Source organism: Exophiala oligosperma (assembly GCF_000835515.1).
Source record: "Exophiala oligosperma strain CBS 72588 unplaced genomic scaffold supercont1.16, whole genome shotgun sequence".
In the NCBI taxonomy this organism is placed as follows: domain Eukaryota; kingdom Fungi; phylum Ascomycota; class Eurotiomycetes; order Chaetothyriales; family Herpotrichiellaceae; genus Exophiala; species Exophiala oligosperma.
The window spans coordinates 159,454-182,158 of NW_015622833.1; the positions used below are offsets into that span (position 1 = coordinate 159,454).

General features: G+C 51.3%; 7 protein-coding genes across 7 annotated transcripts; 3 read left to right on the top strand and 4 right to left on the bottom strand.

The window, feature by feature from the left end:
* Positions 1-31: 31 nt before the first annotated feature.
* Positions 32-1,218, bottom strand: PV06_10850 (uncharacterized protein; the record flags this gene model as incomplete). The annotated part of the gene is made up of 3 exons (XM_016412440.1): positions 32-876; positions 923-1,000; positions 1,053-1,218. 3 exons carry the CDS (start codon positions 1,216-1,218, stop codon positions 59-61), a joined length of 1,062 nt encoding a protein of 353 aa, XP_016257165.1. The 3' UTR covers positions 32-58.
* Positions 1,219-1,631: 413 nt separating this feature from the next.
* Positions 1,632-2,764, bottom strand: PV06_10851 (uncharacterized protein; the record flags this gene model as incomplete). The annotated part of the gene is made up of 2 exons (XM_016412441.1): positions 1,632-2,412; positions 2,517-2,764. 2 exons carry the CDS (start codon positions 2,762-2,764, stop codon positions 1,632-1,634), a joined length of 1,029 nt encoding a protein of 342 aa, XP_016257166.1.
* Positions 2,765-3,290: 526 nt separating this feature from the next.
* Positions 3,291-4,420, top strand: PV06_10852 (uncharacterized protein; the record flags this gene model as incomplete). Its single annotated transcript, XM_016412442.1, has 1 exon — positions 3,291-4,420. Exon 1 carries the CDS (start codon positions 3,497-3,499, stop codon positions 4,418-4,420), a length of 924 nt encoding a protein of 307 aa, XP_016257167.1. The 5' UTR covers positions 3,291-3,496.
* A 4,283-nt stretch (positions 4,421-8,703) lies between these two features.
* PV06_10853 (uncharacterized protein) lies at positions 8,704-10,168 on the top strand (the record flags this gene model as incomplete). The annotated part of the gene is made up of 3 exons (XM_016412443.1): positions 8,704-8,873; positions 8,929-9,106; positions 9,417-10,168. 3 exons carry the CDS (start codon positions 8,704-8,706, stop codon positions 10,053-10,055), a joined length of 987 nt encoding a protein of 328 aa, XP_016257168.1. The 3' UTR covers positions 10,056-10,168.
* A 323-nt stretch (positions 10,169-10,491) lies between these two features.
* Positions 10,492-13,012, bottom strand: PV06_10854 (uncharacterized protein; the record flags this gene model as incomplete). The annotated part of the gene is made up of 8 exons (XM_016412444.1): positions 10,492-10,872; positions 10,948-11,263; positions 11,333-11,936; positions 12,008-12,495; positions 12,560-12,627; positions 12,689-12,771; positions 12,825-12,894; positions 13,007-13,012. 8 exons carry the CDS (start codon positions 13,010-13,012, stop codon positions 10,492-10,494), a joined length of 2,016 nt encoding a protein of 671 aa, XP_016257169.1.
* Positions 13,013-16,586: 3,574 nt separating this feature from the next.
* Positions 16,587-17,448, bottom strand: PV06_10855 (uncharacterized protein; the record flags this gene model as incomplete). The annotated part of the gene is made up of 2 exons (XM_016412445.1): positions 16,587-17,079; positions 17,138-17,448. 2 exons carry the CDS (start codon positions 17,446-17,448, stop codon positions 16,587-16,589), a joined length of 804 nt encoding a protein of 267 aa, XP_016257170.1.
* Positions 17,449-18,564: 1,116 nt separating this feature from the next.
* On the top strand, positions 18,565-22,668 carry PV06_10856 (uncharacterized protein). The gene has a single exon (XM_016412446.1). It carries the CDS (start codon positions 18,678-18,680, stop codon positions 22,410-22,412), a length of 3,735 nt encoding a protein of 1,244 aa, XP_016257171.1. The 5' UTR covers positions 18,565-18,677; the 3' UTR covers positions 22,413-22,668.
* Positions 22,669-22,705: the final 37 nt, after the last annotated feature.

Here is a 22,705-nt window from a genome sequence, read left to right on the forward strand (position 1 = left end):
CCCCTCTGTTGGCAGAATTGAACCTTCGATAAGAAAGCCAAACAGTGAGGGAGCGGTCTCAACCATCCATCTCGTAGTATGTTCCTTTGCGACCAGGCACCGTAAACCCACCATCACCCGTCGGTTTTGCTGTGAATGATGATGGAGCCGGACTTCCCTGAACTTCGGCACTTTGGGGTCGTGTCCAATACAGTGGCGCTGGCGACGTCGTGCTGGTGGTCATTTCGTCAGCCGCCAGCTCGGACTTGTGGCCAGACCAGGCTGGGCTTCGCATGTCCAGGTCGGTGGGTGAACCTGACTGTGGGCGCTCAGAGTCAGTCACAGGGGGTGTGGATGGTTCTCCCTCCTTTTTTTCTTGTCTTCGCTTCTTAGATCTGACTACCACCCATCTGAGAAGGAACAGTAGGAAAATGGCGCCGGCTGCTGATCCGAAAGCTATTCCAATCTTTGCACCTTTGTCAAGACCAGTCTTTGTCACTTTTGGGGTATTTGTCGGGAAGAGAACCACACCTGAGCTGTTTGTGCTTGTTGCCGTCGACGAAGAAATAGCAGACGAGGATTGACCAGTATTCGACGCGCTGGCAGACGCTGGAGGCAGTAGGTTTGTTGAGCCTGCGGAGGAAGATGTGATCGAGGTGAGTGCATGTTCAGACGCGTATGCCGCCACATCTTTCCAAGTTACACTCATTTCCAGAGACGCCGGTAGAGCCATGATGTTGTTGAGAACGGACGCATCGGTGAAAGCAACCGTCCTCGACTCCATGGCCGAGGGACAGGCACAAGGCGAAGGTGTAGTGACGGTGCTTCCGCTATCTTCGCATGCTACCCATTGATCTGAGGTGCCATTGCAGTAAACGAGACCTGCCCATGTTTGATCTGTGACAATTAGATACCGAAGCGATTCAGACCGAAAGAAACACACTTGAGAAGTCACCCTTTCCGGGACAAGTTTCATCTTCGTAGTCAGGGTCAGTGCAACCGGCTAGATAAGTAACTCCATCTTTGAGTGTCAGCACTCAACTTGGCGGTGACATGTTCGAGGGTCGCCTCACATTGACTGTTGTAGCAAGCGTGCGATGAAAGGCACATATCACTGCTCTCGCAACATGATTTGTGACTGATGGCAGCATTGCCGCACGGGAGAAAGCTGGATGGCGCCTCACTTCCACTGATGTAGTAGCAGGTGCCATTGGAGATATCTGGGTCAAATCCCGCCATGGCGTGAAGAATGAGGATCGTAGGGAGAAGGAGATGGAAGGCCAGATGGACTGTGGATGGGGCAAACATGTCGCAAAACCAGAATGGCGCAGCTGTGTTACAGTGCAGTCGAGATTCACTTGTGCTGCAGTTGGCAATTGGCAGGATGAAGCGATAGTGATACTTCGCTTGATTGTGGTCGAGGACGTGATCAAGGATAGTCGAGAGCAACGTAATCTTCCACTAGGCGACCTTCTCTCATCTATCATCAAGGATGCTCGTTACTGTACTTTGGCCTGGTGTTCGTCGTCCGTACCAAAGCAGTGTCTAGAGTGGTTGAGTGGTAAATTACCTGTACGTTGCCGGGCTTGTGTGACATTGGCCTCGATACAAAAAGACATATTGTTTACTGTCCTCAAAAGCTAGTCGAGTCTTCACACCATCCCAGAAGCCTCGTTCCAGTTCGTCCGGAGATCCAAAAGGTCTCGCTGGCCATAGACTTCGCCCACGACAGTAATGATCATGTCCAAGGTCATCTTGGTCAAACTATCCATCTCTGAGCTTCCCATTCCTTCGGCCCCTTGAAGTTCTCCCTCGTGAGATTCTCCAGTTTCGGACGGACATGAGTCCTCAATCACTCCATCCGTTGTTTTCTGGAGTATTTGCAGTGCTCTCTGTGCCAGCGCTCGAAGTTCTCCAATGTCATCACTAGACAACTCTCCTCGATCTCTACATTTTCCTAATATTGCCCAAGCCCAGGCGCCAATGCGACCAGTCAATGATTCGTCCTTGCTGAAAAGAAAATGGTTTAGCTTCATTCGAAGAAACCTCACCAACTCCAAAACCGTCTCCGGATCAAAACAGGCAACCTGAACAGGGTGAGGATTGCAAGCTCGCATGTGAGCCTCCCATTGTGCGCGCGCCTTCCGCGTCGACGCTGGAAAGGAAATGAACTGTGAAGAAGCCAGCTCTTCGATGCTGGACAATGGAGGAGTGCACCGCATTGTGGCTTGCACCAAACGAAATTGCGTGAGCAGCGAGTCGTAATAGTACTGCTGGGCCAGAGGATACGTCGGTTGGCTAGCGACAGAAGCCTTTGCCACCCCAGTATATGCTCCATCGTAGTAATAACCGCCTTCTTCTGGTATTGCATGTGGATCTTCCAATTGGTTTGTCGGTGCCGTCAGGATGTGAGGAACGCCTTTGGCTTCGGATCTGGTATAGCATAATCAGCGCACGTCCAAGCAAAGGCAGAAGGCAGTAACCAGCGTTCGAAGTCTCAGAGAGATAGAAGACGTAGTGCAATATGGACAACATACCGAACCATGCGGAGGTAATCAATTCCATCCGCGGCTGGGCCATAGAAGAGTTCTTCGTCGTCGCAACCAAGGCCAGGGAATGCCCCAGCCTGTCCAGAGTATTCTCCGACATAAGGGGTTTCCTCGAGATCCTCGTCTTCTTCGTCCGAGTCCTCCCAAACATTGTGGACGTCTTTCGAGGCCTGGCGTTTCGGCAAAGGAAGATCCCCAGGCTCGGGAGAAGAAGTATTACGTCGCTTTCGAGACATGATGACAGACTTTCAACCCATGGTAGAACTACCAGTGCCGCAAGAGGCAAGGACGTCGCTACCTGATGTACCAGGGACGTAAAATGTTCTACCGGAGTAAATATGTCGTTTGAAGCGGATCACGAAACTGCGACTGGGATATTTTTCTGGTTCAAATGACGGCTATTTTTGAGTCTTGATGTCATCCGCGTATACCAGGTCGCGTTCATCTACTACATACAATCTATTTCAATTCTTCTCACTTTATTAATCATGTCACAACGTATCCAATCCTTGTACGTGAACTGAGCACATCGGTCTCGAAAAGGCTGCTCAAGATCCACATCTCTCTTTGGGTCGATAAGACCAACGAAGTCCGCAACTCCGCAAGCGTGAAATTAATTCACAAAAAGTCCGCAGCTTCAAAGTCCGCATGGTTTCCGCTCATCATTATGTCCCAAGTAGAAAGTGCTACCTTGAAAATGTTTTCTACCAGGTGCTCGAGAAAGGTTGGCTACAGAATTCGTCTCACGCTTCTTCACTGTTATTTTGTAATACTTCCACCTATCTGAGAACGAGTATTGCTGCAGGTCAAGAGATTGGATAGTTGGGCACCTGTTCTATTCCATTGCACCATTTCTATTCCAAATCTACCCCTTCTCTCATCCTTGCGCCCTAGTTGGTACTGTCTCTTGGCCGACTCTTGTCACTCTACCCACCTATGCAACATCCTCAAACCGCTGAAGACGAAGAATGAACATGTCGTCCAAGAAGAAACTTACCATTTTGATAACTGGTTGTTCAGAGGGAGGCATGGGTGCCGCTTTGGCCATGGCCTTCCACAAGGGAGGGCACCATGTCTACGCGACAGCACGAAATCCATCCAAGCTATCGACACTGACTGCACAGGGTATCAGAACAATCACATTGGATATAACCTCTGAGTCATCCATCGCGTCCGCCGTCTCTTCAGTTTCATCTTCACTGCCAGAAGGAAAAGGCCTCGAAATGCTTGTCAACAACGCCGCGGGTAGCTACACGATGCCGATCGCAGACGTTGCACTTGACCAGGCGAGAGCTTTATTCGATCAGAATGTTTGGGGTCACATTGCCGTGACGCAAGCATTTTTACCTCTTCTACTTAAATCCACCACTGGTTCGTCTATAGGTGGTCATCCCATAGGCGAGGCTCTGATAGTCAACCACACCTCGGTAGGATCGGTGACAGCCCTACCGTTCCAAGGGGTTTACAATGCTTCCAAAGCCGCGCTAGCCATGCTTTCCGAGACGATGCGTTTGGAGTTGGCGGCCTTTGGGATACGTGTCGTAGATCTCAAGACAGCAGGAGTTAGGACAAACATCATTTCCAACAACAATGTCAATTCGAAGGCCGATACTTTGCCCCAACACTCGATATACCAACCGGCAAGGGAGGTGGTGGAAAAGGCCATGAGTCAACAAGGCCTCGTCGAAATAGGTATACCCGCGGGGCAATGGGCGGAACAGGTTTCGGGACTATTGACCAGGGATATCCCTCCCGCAGTGATTTGGAAAGGGGAGAGTGCTTTGATGTCCCGCATGGCTACCTTATTGCCATCTAGGTTGCTCGAGGGGACTCTCAAGAAGTTGACGAGGTTGAACGAGGTGGAAGGATTGATCGAGAAGAGTAGAGCATAAAGTCACCTTGTCTACTCAAACGACCTTTTCTCCCGTTCAAACGATCGTGGCTTGCTGAAAATTGGGGGCTGCGATGAGTTTACCGCCGTAGAAGAGTGGCGCCTAGAGTTGTCAAGAGGTGGGATCGTCCGTTGAGTGGTGAAATATTGCTTTCAAGATAGCACGGAGAATAGAGGCGTTGCCACAAATATAGGTATTTTGCCTCTACTTTCATGAGCGCAAAGCTGAACGACCATTCATGCTTCGACCTTTGATTCCCCAGGGAGAGGAAATCTACTAGTGCCTGAGTGAATCAATGTGTCTAATGATCAATGGAACTCGGAGCCTGAAAAAATTGGTCTATTAGCTACTGTTACACCTAACAATCAAGACGAGAGTACATCTCTTCGGCTCTGATAGATATTCTTTTATCTTGGCATATCAAGCAATAATTGAACTGTTCTGAGCTCTCGGCACGCTCACGCAGATGGTGCCACTTGTAAGACGACCCGCTCGCAACTCACTGGAAGTATTATCTTCTTTTCACTATTTTTCCATTTATCAACGTCGTTTGATCTGGTTTTCTTGCCCCGCGGACAGTTTCATATGCTCCTGCGCAGGTTTACGCCAAGATCAAGCCATTGTAATTGGAGAAGATTAGATAGACTGACACTAGCCCGGGACCAAAGGACAGTAGCTCGAAGAGATCAACGCTTTATTCAACGGTCAGGTGGCAGGCCGCTTGACCCACCTTACCGAAGAAGAGAAACGGGTTCTCGATGACCGTATCATGGGTCAAGGGACATTTGCCAAGGCTAGAAAGTGCTAGCGTCTTCGGATTCCGTGGAACTGGAGAGAAAATTCAGTAGCAACGAGGTTTGAGCATCTCGCAGGGACTGTGAGGTGTGGCGAAGAAGGAAGGGGGACAATGCGGCCCCTTGAAGGAACTTGGCGCCGAAAGAAGTTAAGGGAATCGAGACTGTTTGCTGTAGCAGGAGGCGTCTATGAGCGGGCGTATAACGTGTGTGGTTATAGACATTGTCATATATACGATTTGACACTGACTAGGAAGGGAAGAAGAAAGGACAAGATCTGGCCGACCCAGAAATATAGATGCCTCCAGGTAGAATAAGTGACAGGAGGAGAAGATAGATGTGAGCACCAACAACATCGGTACTCTCTATCGGATCGTCCTCATTACTGACAAAACCACATCAGAGAAACTAACTTTCAGGAAAGAAATCAAAAGTTCCGTCAAGGAATGCTTGATCATAAGTCCACGCGTTGAAGAATTCGTCAAAGGGGTCAGCAATACACCCCCGTTCGGCATCAGAACCAGGATGAAATGAGTTGAGCCTGGGTCCTTCCTGGTGACAAGACTCTTCGTGGATGCGAAATTGCCGTAGATTCTCCGGACTCAAGTCGTTGGACAGGACCGAGGACGCCCATATATCCACTTGCCACTGTGTGGCCAGAGATTGAGTCGCTCGAATGGCACGATTGGCCCAGTCCCAGTTGGAGTTCATTTCATACAAGCTTCGGAGGCAGATCTCGAAGCGCCGCATGGCCTTCCTTCTCCCCACAAGGTCGGCCGTCTTGATGTCGAGAAGGTGGATAATGGCCGCGGTGAAGGCCGGATGGACGGCAGATATTGGCATGCATCGCTACAGGCAAGGGGTGTCAGCGCCAGCCAGATCCTAGGGGAGGGGGTTTGGGGGTGTTCGGCGACGACGGGGTACACAATGCAACAACGGGCCATGGTACTGACATTGGTGAAGTTGTCCCTGTATATGCGCAGAATGCTTGAGATTTTGGCTGCCGAGGTTTGACAGGATCTGGAGTGGATATCCCCTCCCTCGGGATCATATTCTCCGCTGCTCTGACCGCGATAGAGGACTCTGAAGAACGGGCGGTGCAGAAGGATGATCGAGACGTGGTACTGGAGGCTTTACGCAGCAGTAGAGGCTCTACGTCAGAACGCTTTTGCTGTGTTTAGGGTGAGGGGGTTCTGAATTTATGTTTCGACGACTTACTGAAGCTGGTACACGTACGGAGGCGAAGGCTGAAGACTCGACTCGGAGATCTTGAGACTCTTAGGGAGCTGGTCGAACCATCTCACCAACTGCAGGTGCGTTCTGGTGATTCGGTCAACCTTTTCGCGCTCGTCCCACGTCGGCCTCTGGGCATACCTACTCCTCGTGAGCAAACGACAGAGGTGAAGAAATATGGAAATAGCACCTGTCCAACTTACAGCTGGTCGACGACTTCGGAGGTGATAATGAATATCTCGCACATCTGCATGGCGTTCTCAGTTATGTGCGAAGTAGGCCACGGTTGAGAAATCCTGAGCTGCTCTTGGGTCAGGCCCACCAGGGCGCGATCCTGGGCCTTGGGCCTGGCTGTGGTGATGTTGAATTCTTGAATACCCGCTGGTCTCCCCATCCCTAAACAGTAAAGCCTTATGATGGACGTCAGCGTCATATCCTGGAGGGCCCTCAACTCTGTATAACGATGGGACCGGTGGGGAGGGCGGCTGACATACTTGTCCAAGACATAGATTCCCCAGAATGCTATCTTGCGAGCTTCGACGTCCTCCTCTGAGATGATGCCTCGGGAAATGTAGGCGGAACAGTCAGAATGCAGTCCCAGGTTCATCGCCATCCTCGAAGCCATGCCGATGTACATGAACCCCAATCCTTCTCTGTCCAGCGAGGCCCAATAGAGCCCCAGGAGGCCTGCCGCCTGGACGGTCGACGTTGTCGGAGCTTCGTATTCGTGATGAAGCATGGTTCGCGCCTGAGCCACGAGCGTCTCGCCCGCGGTGTTTGCATCCGCTGGGTTCGTTCTCAGTTCCGGTCGGGACGAATAGCGCGAAGCGAACCCCAGCATTGCAGTCAGCAGCAGAGGTGTGCAGAACCGGCCGCTCTTATGGACGTAGAGATCCATCACGAAAGACTCCCGCGCCACGATATACTGCCAGGAGTTCTGCCACCTCCAATAGAGCTCCAACAAGTGATCCCGAAGCTCATCAGACGGTTCGAAGAAGTCGGGCATGGCACGAGCTGCAGCAACCCCTCGACTCCGAGCATCAACTGAAGATGCCACTCTCAAAGAGTGGTTCTGGATGATGCTGAAGTTACTGGAGGCGCCAAAGAAGCGCAGCTCACCAGCGTCTCCTAAGGTGAAGCAGCCAAGGGCGTCCGCGAGATCATCCACCTCTACGTTCTCATCCATACTGGCAACCGGACACTCATCGCGAGCGATGCTCCCATCACGATCTACACTGTCATGTCCGGAGGCACTGGGATAGTCGCGGCCGTTCGTCGCGAGGGCCAGCATCTCTTCGAGGCTTGCAATGCGTCCTTCTAGTCCCATGATGTAGGCATTACTCGGTCGTCTGTGCAATCTGTCAGCTCGAGGCCTAAGGCCAAAGTAGGTTCTAGGTAGATGTGAAGTACTTTCGCTTGCTCTCCGCCCGGCTGTATTCGCACTCATCGCCACGGTAAATGCAGGCACTGCAGTTGGGCCGACGCCCATCGCACTGATGGACAGACAAAATTAGCCTGAGCCATTCAAAACCCAAAGGCACGGCGAGGGGTTGAAGCTCATGAGGGCTCGGCCTTGGGCTTGACAGATTCTTACCCGGGTTCTTTTGGTTCGACAGCCATTGCATGCAAGTGTCACCCTCCTACGCACAGGTGGATCGAACGTTCCGGGAGCCATTGCTTGCGGCGTCTTGGACCAGGCAAGATTAATGCATTGTTCGCACGCCGCTGGCTCCGACACTGTGGATGACGGGGTCAACGTTTGGACTTCTCGTCGCGGGTCTGCGAATATGGAAAAGGAGAGAAATCCACCGAGCATTCATTGATCCAAATCTTCCCTTACTGGAGCGGAGGTGGGGTAAATCAGCCGTCCCACAGACAGATAAATTGAAACCCTGAGGAACAGACTTGTCGCGAGAGACAGGAAGCTGACCAGGTCGGATATTTGATATCCGGTTGATCATTTCGACTTCGTTCCTGCGGCCCGGGCGGACCGATTGATGCAGTTTCCGGATAATTGATAACCTGATAAGACGAAATGTCAAGAATAAGGACGGACGGACGAGACTGAGGGGATAATGTGTGTTTATAAACCCCAGGGTTGAAGGAGCAAAATGGCAACGAGGCAAATCGAGAAAGATAATGACCGACCAAGCATCGGAATCTTGTAACTCAGACCTGTCCGTGATATCGCTACCAACACGATCGGCTTCAGGAAGTTTCGCCTCAGACGAACAACAGCATCGACCGAGTGGAAGAATGTCGGCCCCTTACAACAAGACAGTCAAGATCGCGGCTATCCAGGCCGAGCCTGTCTGGAATGACCTCCAAGGTGGCGTGGAAAAAGCCATTAGTTTGATCAAGGAAGCGGGCAAGAACGGAGCCAATGTTTTGGGATTCCCTGAAGTCTTCATTCCTGGATATCCCTGGTAAGTGCACAGCAACGACAAGCTCGGAGCTGTAGTTTTACTAAAATCCTAGTAGGGCCATTTGGTCACAGTCGGTCAACGACTGCGCAGCCTTCATGGACGAGTATTACCGAAACTCGCTCGTCAAGGAGTCACCTGAAATGGATCGTATTCGAGATGCTGTCCGCGAGGCAGGCATCTTCATTGTTCTGGGTTATAGTGAGCGCGACAACGGTAGTCTTTATATCGCCCAGGTAAGTGAAGTCCTCCCTTGGGCACTGCTAGTCGACCGAGTCACCATCCACTCTCCTCCACCCTCTTCCAAATCCCACTCCTTGTTAATCTTCACTTCTCAGCCCTGCCATCATAGCCAGATTTGCAGAATCCCCAAATTGTTGCTACGCTGGCCCCCCGGTGGTTCTCTCCTTTCCGCGGCCACATTGTCCATTTCACTTCCCTTGTGTCTCGAAGACCGATGGCTCCTACGAGAACCCGAGCGCCCGTTTTAACTCCCTCCAAAATCTAGCTATGCTTTGGTCATGTGGACTAATGACTGCCCTTTAGTCCTTTATTGATCCAACCGGAACTATCATCCACCATCGCCGCAAGATTAAGCCTACACACGTCGAACGTGCATACTACGGTGATGGGCAGAGTGAGAGCCTGACGACGACGGCACAGACCCCATTTGGAAAGGTTTCTGGCCTCAATTGCTGGGAGCACTCACAGCTCCTCCTTCGGTACTACACCTATTGGCAGAACACCGATATTCATGTGGCTAGTTGGCCGCTGATATGGGATATGCCGTCGGACGGAAGCCCGTGGCAGTGGCACATTACTCCCGATGCGTCGAACCGCTTCTCGCAAGTCATGGCCATGGAAGGCGGCTGCTTCGTTATGACGGCGACCCAAATCTTGACCGAAAAGAACAAGAAAAAATGTCTCGTCGACAACTATCCGTACGCTCGCGCCCCCGGCGGCGGATTCAGCATGATCTTTGGCCCCGACGGCAAGGAGTTAGTAAAGCCGCTGGACCCCGGAGAGGAGGGTATCCTGTACGCTGACGTCGACCTATCTGTCCGAGCGTTGGCCAAGCACAACTTGGACACCGTCGGCCATTACTCTCGACCAGACCTCCTCAGCCTTAGGGTCACCAAGCACGGTGTCAAACATCCCGGCACTCAAGTTCACTTTCTAGAGTGACGCTTGCGGGTGTCTGTCACAGGGCGACCCTTGGAAGAAGATCTTACTGCACGGTGGAGATTTGAGGGAGAGAGCTGGAGATCGGAAAGCTGTATATGGGTGCAGAAACTGTGCTTTGAGGTTGAGGCTGTGGTCCAATGTAGTCAAGGGAAAGTCTGTTGTAACAGTCTTAAATGTGGCAATATCAAGCATACTCCCTTTCGAGTTCCCAATCAAACAACTCTTGTCTGTGCGTGCCATGTCCATGTGCGATGCCGACTGTGATTAGCTTCGTGGTTCGTTTGGGGAGTGAAGGGCAGTAGACACAGTGGTCCAAACAAGAACTTGATTTGTCAAACGTGGTGACGACAAGGTAAAGTCCGGGTAAACAGCCATTTGAATAGTTCTACCAAATACAAACAGTCTGTACATGTGGTACAACCAAATCCCACTTCGCTCAACCGTCTTCTTGCACCGTCCCGTTGGTTTCACTCCGCGTCCGCGTTCCCAGGTTCACCTGCCCTGTACTTGAGTTTGCACTGAACTGATCCGCTCCGAACGTTTGTGATAGTAGCGGCGTCCCTGTACCTTGCAAGATTTCCCAGTCCAAATGAGGAAAAGTGTCGCAGAAATCATTCATGTCGGGCCAAGAATCGTTCGCTTGATTCTCACCAAAGACACGTACACCGTCCGGATCCATGCTGGACCAGGCGTTGTAGTCGAGCAGCGTCCACATAAGTTCCTCATCGTCTGTGGAGAATGTGATATGCTCCAAGGTGCTCCTCGTCGAGGCCGAGAATTTATGCGACTCGGAGATCAGCTTCTGGAGTAGGGCCAACTTGAGATAGTGACAGACACGGTAAGTACATGGAAACTCTGAAACAGACCCCTTCAGATTTGGCTATCAACTTACTGCTGTGGGTGTATGGTTCCACCAATGACCGAGCCTCACCAGGAAGGCGACATTCGTCTGTTGAACATTATTCGCTTCGGCCCGGAGATTTTCGGAAGCGTCGTATGGGCATAGTGCTAGGATACTCCCGGCAACGACGGCGGCATAGCTGTAAAAGGCGATGAAGGCATTGCACCCCACTGCCTGTGCCGCGTCGATCTGAAGCACGAGCTGCTTTGCATGCTCGTACGCCGTCTCAAAGCTGCGTGAGAGGAAACTGCTGGGTATTTGGCCTTGGAAATTCTTGAGCTTGTTTTTCAGCAAAAACGGTTGGTACCTATCCAAAAACCCGTCAGCACATTTCAGAACTCCCGGGGGTTTCCAACGGCAGTAGATCCAAACTCACAGGATACAGTAGCAAAGGTGAAAGAGCGTGTTCGAAAATACGAGGGGCCCGAGTGCTGTTTGGTCAATACGCCCATGGACGGAGAACTCCTCACGGATCAGCTGTTGTAGGGGTCTCTGCAGCACAACGGACGGCTCCAGGCATATCAAATTCGATTGTATAGCTGCCAGGTTGGACCTATTATCCCAAGGCGGGACTATATCATTGTCGTCAACACCTTGCAACATAAGTTGTGCTGCCCGACCAAGTACACTCGCACACAGAACGACGAGGGCAAAGGGAGAGTTCTCAACCGGCGGGAGCGAGCGAGATGCCGAGAATTGCTTCAGGGTTGCTGCCGATTTGGCGGGCATCCTGTTTCTCCAGGACTGCTCGTCGCACGGGAGGGACAATTGACAAGTGGACTCCAAAATGGTGGCCGGGTGTCCGCGACCGCATGATGCAAGTCGGTCCAAGATGTACAGGGACCAAAACACTCGACGGCGCTCTTCTTGGCTTTCGGGGGGTAGTTGAGTGGGTGGTTGGAGCATGAGCTTCATGTCTTGGGCAAGACGAATCGCGATACCTATCTTAATCCATGCGGAGCCATGGCGGGCTTTCTCAGCTGGCAGGGCGATGCGGTGGTTAGAACAAACTTGGTGTTGGACGACGCAGCATCATTGGGCAAATACATACCGGTGAAATCAAAAATCGAAAGGAGAGCCAGAGCTTGCACTACATGGATGTTGTTGTTGCCTTTGTCGAGATAGCTGGCGCCAATAAGTTTCCATGAGCTGGTCGCAGCTTTAGCATCGAAGCCTCGCTGTTCCGTCCACCCAAGCCCCTCGGAGAATCGAAGTGTCGTGGCGACCATGGCCAACAATAGATAAGCAGGCACTGCTTGTCTGGCCAGGCTGCGACGGAAATTGCCCTCATGGAAGAATGAATAAGGTCTGTTGTGGCAATGCTCGAAATAGATGTCGACGAGTTGGTCGATCAATGGGAATTGGATGAACTGAAGGAGGCTCTCACCGCTTGGCTGCTCCCATTCTGAGCCGGCTTTCTCTCCCGAGAAGCACTGACGCTCTGAGCCCAGCGAGCCGTCCGACGAAGACGCGTAGATCGTCCGTTCTCGATTCTGCGAAAAGAGTAGCGCAAGCATTTGCTGTTGGCATTCAACAATGCTGCCAATGGCCGCGAGAGCTGTCAGCAAGCTGGACGCACGAGGTGCAAGACATCTTGGCCTACCCCTGGATCTGCACCTGGAGTTGCGAGATGTCCTCCTTGAGGCTCACAAAGGTCTTGGAAAGGTCATCCTGACCGACATCGCAGCATGTCAGCTCATCTGCACATTGGCGAGACGGACGCATCTCGTACCATTTCATATGCTAGTAGCCTCTCGGTCGATAAGATCTCGCTTCGATCCGCCCGAGCAGGATCCTTACCACTGTATTCACAGTCTGACAGTAGTTTAGCGAGCCCTTTGGCCGGCCATCGGCCTCTTCATGCGCACCGTACCTAAACACAGACGGCGACAAGTTGTACATCGAGGGCGGTGGCCCGAACAACGTGCCTTTCTTCTCCTGAAGTAATACAGTCAGTCTCGAGTCCCCCACCTTGCAACCAGAACGGCTCGCACCCCAGAAACCCGCGGAGGGAAGGAAACGAAATCTGAATTTGCGGAGCATTACCCACCTGCATGAGTTGCAAGCCTGACTAATGCGCCGGATCGGCCTGAATACTTGCTCGCCATCATTACTGTCGTCCATTCCCGGGTACAATTGAATTGAACACCGGGACTGGGGGAGCTCTTGAATTGATATTCGTGGTGATCGAGCAGGAGAAATATTCTGCTTCATATGCCGGGAGCCAGGTCTCTCTACCCCTCCAGCCATAGATAAGGACTCAGCCAGAGGGAACGAGCATACGAGTCTTGAGCACAAGCGAAAGATCGACGATCACCCAATGGCAGCGCAAGAATCGACGAAGTGGGGACCGGATAACAGTTATCCAGCCTCCGCCCGTGTCTACTAAACCTTGCTGTCGTGCCAACCCACACTTCAAAGGCGTCGTCCTCTTGCCCCCTCTCTCACGGGGTGAAGGTGGTCCAGGACTTCCACAAAGCAACCATGTTATGCTCTGCATACAAGTCTGTCGAGGCAGTAATGCTTCAAATGTGACCGAGGCCATGACGTAGTTTGACTGAGGACCTGAGGAGTGAAGTCGATCCTTCGATCTTTCGACTCATCTAGAAATCTCATGCCTCGCATCGTTTCGAATAGATTGGACTTTGTCTGTCTAGGAGAATCTTGTAGTTCTCGTTCCATTCTCTGACCACACCGGTCACTTTGAGTGATATTTGTACATCTAATGTGAGGACCAGAGGAGACCACACGCACGAGAAGATGAAGGTCAAAACAAACATCCCAGTCAAACGAGTCGAGACTCGGCGCCGCCGCGTTAATCCTCGTCGTTCGATTCCCATCCCGTGGTGTATGAGACAAGTTCGATAAGAGTGTTCAGATGTCGCATGGAGGTGTCGAAGGTAGTGGATCACAACGACCATTACATATTCCCAGAACTGTACCAGAACCTCCCTGTCAGCCTCAAAATGCTATGGACTCAGGCGTGGCGCAGGGGGTATATCCTCCCGAACCTGGAGCAGTCCGAATAGTGTCTGGTCTGGGCATGAACACGAATCTCTCTCCAAAGGCAATGGTAGATATCAGCATGCGGCGGGTGAGGTTGGAGAGCTACCCAGGGCCTATTAGATCTGGGCAGGATAGTGACGGCCGGATGCCACACCCTTGGTGGTGCTGAGCCACTTCAGGCTGCGGAAGCTGGGAATCGTGTCTGTATGCTTTTTGCTTTGCAATTCCGCTATCCTGGGCGCTTCGATAGGTCGACATTAATTTTGTCCTAGTACAATCACACAAGTATTAAGTAGGGGCGCGAAAGGGTGTTACCACAGAGTAGATGCTACTGACTTTATGTTTGGGGCTCCCGGTTCGAGTCTCCTCCTAGTTTCGCTACCCGCAAGTGTAGTATTGCATCTTGCCCGATCAGCCTCTCGCTCGAGAGTTCCAAGCCTGTTGGAAGGCCGTCCTACCTCTGTGCCAGACCACATTGGTCTTGAAAATTCTACAAGGCGGTCTTTCCCGGTGAAAGCGAGTTATCTCCTCGACAATGATTAATTGTCTCCAGGACTTCACGCTTGGCAGATATTTGGAACAGCCTTGACGCACGTTTTCGTGGAAGACAGTAACTCGACGACACGGCTTCGAATCAGAAATGTCAACCTATCAACTGATACCACCCATCCGGATGTTAAATATCCGGGGCTGAAATGAGGCCTCGGAGGTTGGGGATCTTCGACTATAGTCCTCGGGAGCCTTCCGCCACAGTACAGCAGCGGTCCGCTCGGACCTGAAGTACCATCCATAATGAGTCCTCCTTGCACGAAGGAGCTGACTATTTGTATGATCGGAGTTTTCCCATGTGGGAATGGGCCTCCCGCCATCCTCTCCGCCTCAGGACATCGCTGCCCATTGCTTTTTTCGGGCGAATTCTACGGTGAATATGCCTTTGTTGACCGCGCAAGTGCCCGAACATTTCGTGGTCGGGATTTTTGGCACCCAGTACCATGAGGTTTTGCCTTCTGAGACAAAGAGCAGCTTAGTCAAGTCGTTTGGTGACTCCATTAAGGCTGCAGCCAAGTATGTTGACGAAGTTGTACACGACGACAGCGAGCGCGGCGTTGGCCTTTCCCGGGTGTGGATCAGCTACTGGTCATCCCAAGGGGACTATAAACAGTGGTGGAACTCGGGAACCGTGACTCGTTTCTGGGCATCCTTGACTGACGATGCGGGCTTCTGGCGGGAAGTGCTGCACTTCAGATCCACGCGGTTTCTCAACGAAGTCACCCAGAATGTTCCGTCCGGTGCTTCGAACCTTGGACCACTCTCACCCCTCACAGAGAAGTCGGGCTATTGGGGTGCGTATCGTGACCGGATAGAAGAAGCAACGGCGCAGAATCGACTGGTCTCGGCCTTACAGTCAGTACCAGAACCTAGACAACCTGATGGCACCATCCGCCGGGGTCGCGTCCAGATGTCTCAATTCCCGGACAACATCTGTTACGTGATCGAGGGCCAAGATCACACCCCATTGAAAGAACATGAAGGCAAGGTCTGGTCAAAGAAGTTCCACTGGGCCACCAAGCGCTGGGTGACGAACATCATCAGAGCAGGTCCGGAAAAGGGTCTGCTTAGTTCCAGGCTTTGCCACGTTCCAGAAAGCGGGTTCATGAACATTGAGTCGCCAGGAATGGCCGACGACCCTGATATCTATCCGGCTCTGGACATCAATCGAAAGATAGAAATACTCTATTTCCTGGATCTGAGCTATATGGAGCGTATTGGGAGGAGGGACAAGGTTCATGTGAAATTGAGGAAGGATTTCATGGACGCCTACGGTCCAGGAGGAATCATGGCGGCCGGTGATCTTCTACTGTGGGTAGAGCTTGGGATCTTGAAGGCAGACACCATTGAGGCAGAGTATATAGGCTGTTATGAGGGCACCGGGTTTCTTGCATATGATCATCACCCTTCATTCAGCTCGACCGCGGTAGCAAGCTCGGATAGGAAACTTTTCTAAAGTCACCCACTTTCTTGGGTTGTCTTAGCTTTCTTGCAAAGAAATACACGTACGACCTTGTCGCTGACGGCAATATTCGATTTGCATATTTGAAGACCTCTATTTGTTGCGAGAAAGATACTGCAGAGTAATCTGGAATTCGAAAGAGTTCCAGAGATCGATATAATCCAGAGAATATGTCTACAGTCGAGTATGTGGCATGAGATGTAGAGTGAGTCGATCTGAAATGTGTCTAACCCTGGTATCATGGCGGCGTACCACGCTGTGACGACAGCCAGTGATTCCGGAGAGATGTGTGAGGTAGGATTGCCGAAGCATGCCAGGCCACCAGTTCAGTGGTCAGCTTCCACCGCCACTACGTTGTATTTGATTCAATTTCATGATTATCTGGTGTATCGCTAAAAGCTTTCCGTGTATAATGAACTATCCAGGCGTTTAAATGGCAGTTTTATAGAATCATAAGTGAAATCAAGTGACTAATATACTAGGTACTTATGGTGTTGGGTCTCATTAGGGTAAGTTACATACATTTGGAAGCACTCCTCGGTACCACTCGACACGAAGAGGGTTTCCACAGGTTAGTTTCTCAACGCTGGTTTCCCAGCCTCATCTTACGATTTCAGAGCCTTCGTAAGATCTTCTGCGTTTCAGGGAGCCTTGGACCTTCTCCACTGGGGACAAGACATCGCTGGTATGGCTCGTGTGAGTATCCATTTTCAGTTTCGATCTGCGTTGCCTTGCGATTCGCCTGGTGGTTGCTCCGGCCTTGGTATCGGTGGCCCAAGACCTGCTCCTTCCGGTAGTATTCTCGATTCTGGAGCCGGGTACCACCTTCGGCTTGGAGACGAAGCCAGAGCTGTGTCAGAGTGAACCCGTTGCCTTGTAGGTCGCGCAAGGTTTTCGTCAGGACCTTTGTGAAGGTATATTGGCCGTAGTAGGTCGTGTCATCTGGGCCGACGGCTGCGAAGATGTCGAGCTCGTAGCTGGTGCCTGTATTCGTCTCAAGTGGAGGGAATGCTGCAGCCGCGTCACAACAGTCGAGCACGAGAAGTGTATCGACTTGCTGCTCTTGCACAAGATTATCCTGAACATGTGTCCAGTCAATCGGAACGCTGATCAGGTCAGTTGCTGTATGATCAACCACATCAGAAACCAGGATTTGAGACTCACCCGGTGTCTGAGAACCAAGTCAGCCCGCCACTCGCGCCCGGGGTCCCGCCAGCATGGCCGCTGTAAATCAAAATGGCAAGGCGTGGGCGCTGCTTCCTAGCCAGTGTCTTGTAAAAGTTTTTCAATCCGTCTTGAAGCGAACCTTGGGGGTTTGGTCTTTGGATCGTGATGTTGTAAGGCTGGAAGTTGAATTCCATCAATGCATGTCGTAAGCTAAGCAACTCTTCGTCGCCTTGTGAACCCGTGCGTGCTTCATTCCAGTGGATTATTGCGAAATGAACCGACCGGTAGTGTCTATCAGGAGCAGCCATACTGGGATATAGAGAGCGGGTCGATAAGAGAATAGAAGAAGCAGGGTCCAGGGGTCAATATATGCAAAATGCTACCTGATGGAATAATCGGGTCAGTCGGGCAACATCCTCGTATTTTTCGGGCAACAGGCTCGTATTCTTTGGGCAGCAACTCGAACATGTCACCAGACGAACGCCTTGCTACGCTGGGAGAATTTTCCCGCTAAATGTCCTGCATTTCAACCGGCGCTGCAAGACAGGGCGCTCACAGGTTCAGGGCGCCAAATCTGCTCCGGGGTCTGTAGCAGCCTGAACATCTTTAACGGGCACATGACTCCTCCCATCAACTGGCGCTTGGTAAGCAGAACGAAGTGCGACCTCCATAAGCAGGTGGTATTCGCCAACGGCGAACGAGTGGCTATATGGCCCAGCAATTTGAGATGAATGGTGGTTGATGAGAGTGGGGTAGTGGAGGGAAGTTGGGAAGAGATTGAGAATACGTTGAAGAGCAAGAAGGTGTAATGAGGCTTGGATAAGGTAGCAAGGCAGTCCGAGCGGTAGAAGGAGGAGCCCAAGAAAACCCCGGGCTCTGTAACTTGAGCCTCAAAACCAAAGCTTCGTCCAGGGATACGGCGCGCTTGAACTCCGTTCTATGACATGTGCTCTCAATCTACTGTGCTTAAGTAATGCCGGCAAACAGAACACAAAATTGTTGACACCTGGATACGTTTTCAAACTTCCCTCTAACGAGAGCATGGCTCCTCGCATGTGGATAGCACACCCCCTATACTTCGAGTCTTGTGACAACTCTATGTCAAGGAATAGTTCTTAAAATCTGGAACTCATATCGCTGAGCTCTGCCCATCTACTGAGGATATCCCAAAAATGGTGAGGTGCTGCTGAATGGCCGTTCCTAAGATAGATAGTGGTAGGAGAAGAGCCTGATTAGCTGAATGGTACTAGCCTTATAGCACTGAGCTAACGATGCTGCTTTAGTCCAGTCTCTCAACTCCCGCGCAACCGGGGGTAAACTTAGGGCGGCTTCACTCTCGTCCTAAAGAATTTACCTTCTCTTGGCATTCTTACTGAGTCGCGCATTTCACGCGTTGGCAGCATCTTGCATTGCGGTGCGCATAATGAAAACCAACATAGCAGACTTCCGTCGTTCCTTTCACATGGATCTCCCTCGTTTACATTCTCCATCCTGAACGACAATCCGAACAAATGCCATTTACACGGCAGTTGCAAACATGCTCAATCTCTACACCGAGACCGCTTTCGAGGTGACACCGGCGACACAAGCTTCAATCGTCAATCTCCAAATCCCGAGAAAGAATGGCTCCTACAACAAGTCCAAGTTCTCGGTGAACCGCTCTTCCCACGTCAATACCTCGACCAAGGACGAGAAATCCTTCTCCACTCATATCCTCTCATCCCAAAGTTCGATTTACTTTCGACAATCAAAGTCATACCCGAGAACATTCCACTGGAAGGTTGTAAACAGCGGGAGAACCTTGGAGATACAATGCGCCGATTTAGCTCGCAGCGAGAGTGATTTGAAAGAAGCATATTACACTCTCAGATTTGACCTGCAGGATGAGATCATTCCTCGAGGCGTTGCCTTCGCAGATCTTGACAGCGGCGACGACCTCCACGCCTTCGTATGCACAAGCAAGAACGAATTGTTCCACGTCCACCTCCCGACCAGTGCCTTTCGCGATGCGGAAGTCCTTCGTAATGACAACCTCGGCGACTGGTGCAAACCCGTCGACAGTTCGTCCCTAGACATCAACACTGTCCACCATGTCTGGGCTAGCAGCCCTCTTGAATTCTTCTTGTCTTTCACAAGCGGCAAAATACAGCGATCCAGTCGACGCTCGGTAGACGGACACTGGAAACATGACATTTACGATGACAAGACTTGGGGTGCGTCGATACGAGGCATCGTCAGCCGCCGCGGTCTTCAAACTATTGAACACGGTGCGGTATCGCTGGATGCGAGAACAGTCCAGGCTATGGTGACATCGCCGGACAGCAAGTTCCTATTCACGGTCTGCTTAAATCACAGCCTGAGAGTTTGGAATCTACTGGACGGAAGGATCGTTGCAACGAAAGATCTCCTCGATGCCGCCCGGGACCCGAACGATCGCACTCACCTCAATCCCGCAGAGGACGCATTCATACAGATCTTCAAGCTACCGCTTCAGAGAAATCCCGTTCTATTGACTTACACTCCACAAGATGGTGGGCAATTCAAGTTTTGGGATCTCAAGGGTGGTGCAACGGAAAGCCTCGTCGTGGAAGATCGATGTCCGAATCAGCGCCTGAGTGCTCCTGACCCAGATCCCTCGGGAAATACCATTTGGTCGATGGTTGGCTTCAAACTGGACCCCATCTCCGACTTCCAGCCAGCCCGACTGTGGGTTCTATGGCGAAATCACAACTATCACCAACTATATCGCTGCACTTTCGACTTTGGGAATCTCACTAGTTCGTGGAAAGCCAACTGGGTCAAATGTGCTGCGAGCTCCTCATCAAAGAATGTGCCGCCTGATTTGGTCCGAGGTGATTCAGATGACCCTGCTTCGAAATGGTTGGAGTACTTTTTCTATCCCGGACGCTATACAGATACGGTGCTCGAAACTGCCTTGTCTGTATTTGAGGAGGCTACGTCTGTCAAACTGACGGCCGCTCAGAGATCGGGCACATTAAGGCATCGAATGTGCAGCATCCTAGCAGCAACGGCGTCCCTTCGCAAATACGGAGATTCCGACATCGACTACGATCGCTTCGTTACTGACACAGATTCTCAATGGCGGAACTTCTACCGTATTGCAGAAAACATCAACGAGAGCCGGAATGCCCCCATGGCATTGGCGTACGATACGATCTGCGACATGGTATGGGTTACAATGGCAGGAAAATGCTGTGCTATCAGGGAATGCAGTATCATCGAACTGTTACAGCAGAATACAATCGAAGACATTCCCAACTTGGAAGAAGTGGCTGCCCAGGCCTGGACTCATCGTAAGGTCAGTGCAGAAGATGGCGAGCCGTTCCAGAACCTTGCAATCTTGATGGACGCTTCCAAAAAATTCCGGGAGTCCTTTGCGGCCGATCTTGAATGCGATCTGACAGCCGCTATCGAAGAGGATATGTCTGTGGGGGAAGAATGTATTACACCCACTAGGATATTCGAGATCTATGACGGCGTAGGTTTCAGCGAGGCTATTTCCAATGAAGTGTTTGATCGACTCGAAGCTGATCTTCAAGCGATCGGGGGGATGTCGTCGTTGAACAATGAAATGTTCCTGGGTGTGCTAGAACTCTTGGCCAAGAAGACTAAGAGAGCAAAGACGGCATTGAGGAATACGATCTTTGGAAGCAGCTTGTTTTCAGCCGGTATCCGCGATTACATCTCGTCTCAGCGTCAATTGCTGATGGATCTCCTCGCCTTGGCCATTTTTGTCGAAGGGGAGCTGAATCAGGAAGATGTCAAAATGACCTCATTCGATGCTTCGGAGCTGTACCACCACCTTGCCCCCTTACTCAGACTGTGTGATCGAAATCTTTGGCTCGCATCCCGTTTTCGATACGTTCCCCTGGAGGTTCTGGGCACCGATGGATTACCTAATTCAGCCCGTCAACCATCTACATCGCCCCAAGAAAACCAAAGATCGGTGAGCATCTTTGAGGATACTCTGGGCAAAGCAGTTCGGCCACAGCCAGCCGTCGACAAGCCCCAGGTCTTTTTGGTCACTGATCAATTGATTGAGATTGATGACTGGGCATCCGGCAAAGACACCATCGAAAACGATGATGGCGTAGTTTACCTCTTGTGCGACCTCCTCAAACAGGGTGAAATTGACATAGCCACGGATTTTATGAGGTTTCAACCCTCTACGCCGTGGTCGACTTATGTCAAGGGGAGACTGGCCTTAGCTAGAGGCGAGCATCCGATGGCCGCAATATGTTTCAAAAAGGCATCATACGGACTTGCTTGTGGCAAAGCAGTTGGGAACCTTGTGGCCTTGTCTGCTGGACTACTGTCAATTATCGAGGCAGAATGCTTCAATAATGGGCTTCCCCTCTACCTACAGCACGTTTCTCAGTTGTTCGAGACTGCGCAGGTTTATGATGAATCTTCAAAATTTGCGCATCTAGCTCTGCAGGCTCTACAGCCTGACCAGAAGGAGCCCGTGGCCAACTTCAAGACTGAAGTCCTATCTCGATTATTCAACGCAGAACTAAAGTCATTCCGGATTCACCATGCGTATGACGCGCTGGCACAATTGACAGATCCCGCATTGCAGAGATCGTCGGTCACCTTACTTGTCAACGCCGTCTTAAACCCACGATGCTCCATCTATGATGGTCGAAGTGCGGTTGAAATGATACAGTCACTGCCATGGAACATGCATCCCAGCCTGGCCCGTCATGTCGACCAGCACTTGGCGTATCTGGCGAAGAAGCAGACTTCGGCCGGGACTGGCTGGTTTACTACTGATGGTGCATTTGACTACCTTGGGATTCTGTATGCGATGCGCGTGGCTCAGAAAAACTACCGTGGTGCTGTCTCCGTTCTCTATGATCGACTCAAAATGGTACGCCGGTCTGGCAGAATGCGGAACGATCCTCAAGCGACAACGTTGAGGCATGTCCTATTGTCACTTATCAACATGATGGCCTGCGTAGCCCCGGAAGAAGCGTATATCCTTGCCGATGCGGAGCCGGAGAGCAGAGGACGACTTGATGCGGAGAAGACCCTGGAGGGCAAAGAGACGAACAAGAAGAGACGACGCATCATTGTCACGTTGGAGGATCTGCGGAAGGAATATCAACAGATTCTCGATCGATGCAGTAGAATCGAGCGCGGGGACTTTGATTTTGAAGTCGACGGCGAGAGCGATGAAGACGAGGAAGTTCTTGCCGATCATTCACGACTCAATCTCTCGTCGCATTTTGGAGATGCCATGGAGTTTTGAGACGCGTTGCCCATTATCGACCAAGGCAGGGAAGTAGTTTACTGGTTATTCCGAGCTAAGAGGGACGAACACAGGTATTGTCAAATGAAATGGAATGGATGGGGCTGTATATCAAAAAAAAGATGTCCAAATTATTTAGCGAGGGAGTTTTGCGGACCTTGTTCAAACAGCCATCATAGGTAGAGACACGGAGCACGCAAGCAACCAATCAAGCAATCAAAGATGTGAGTTGAAAACGACCACATTGTCCAAGCAATGCCAATCTCAACCAGACTGATAAACACCACGTTCAG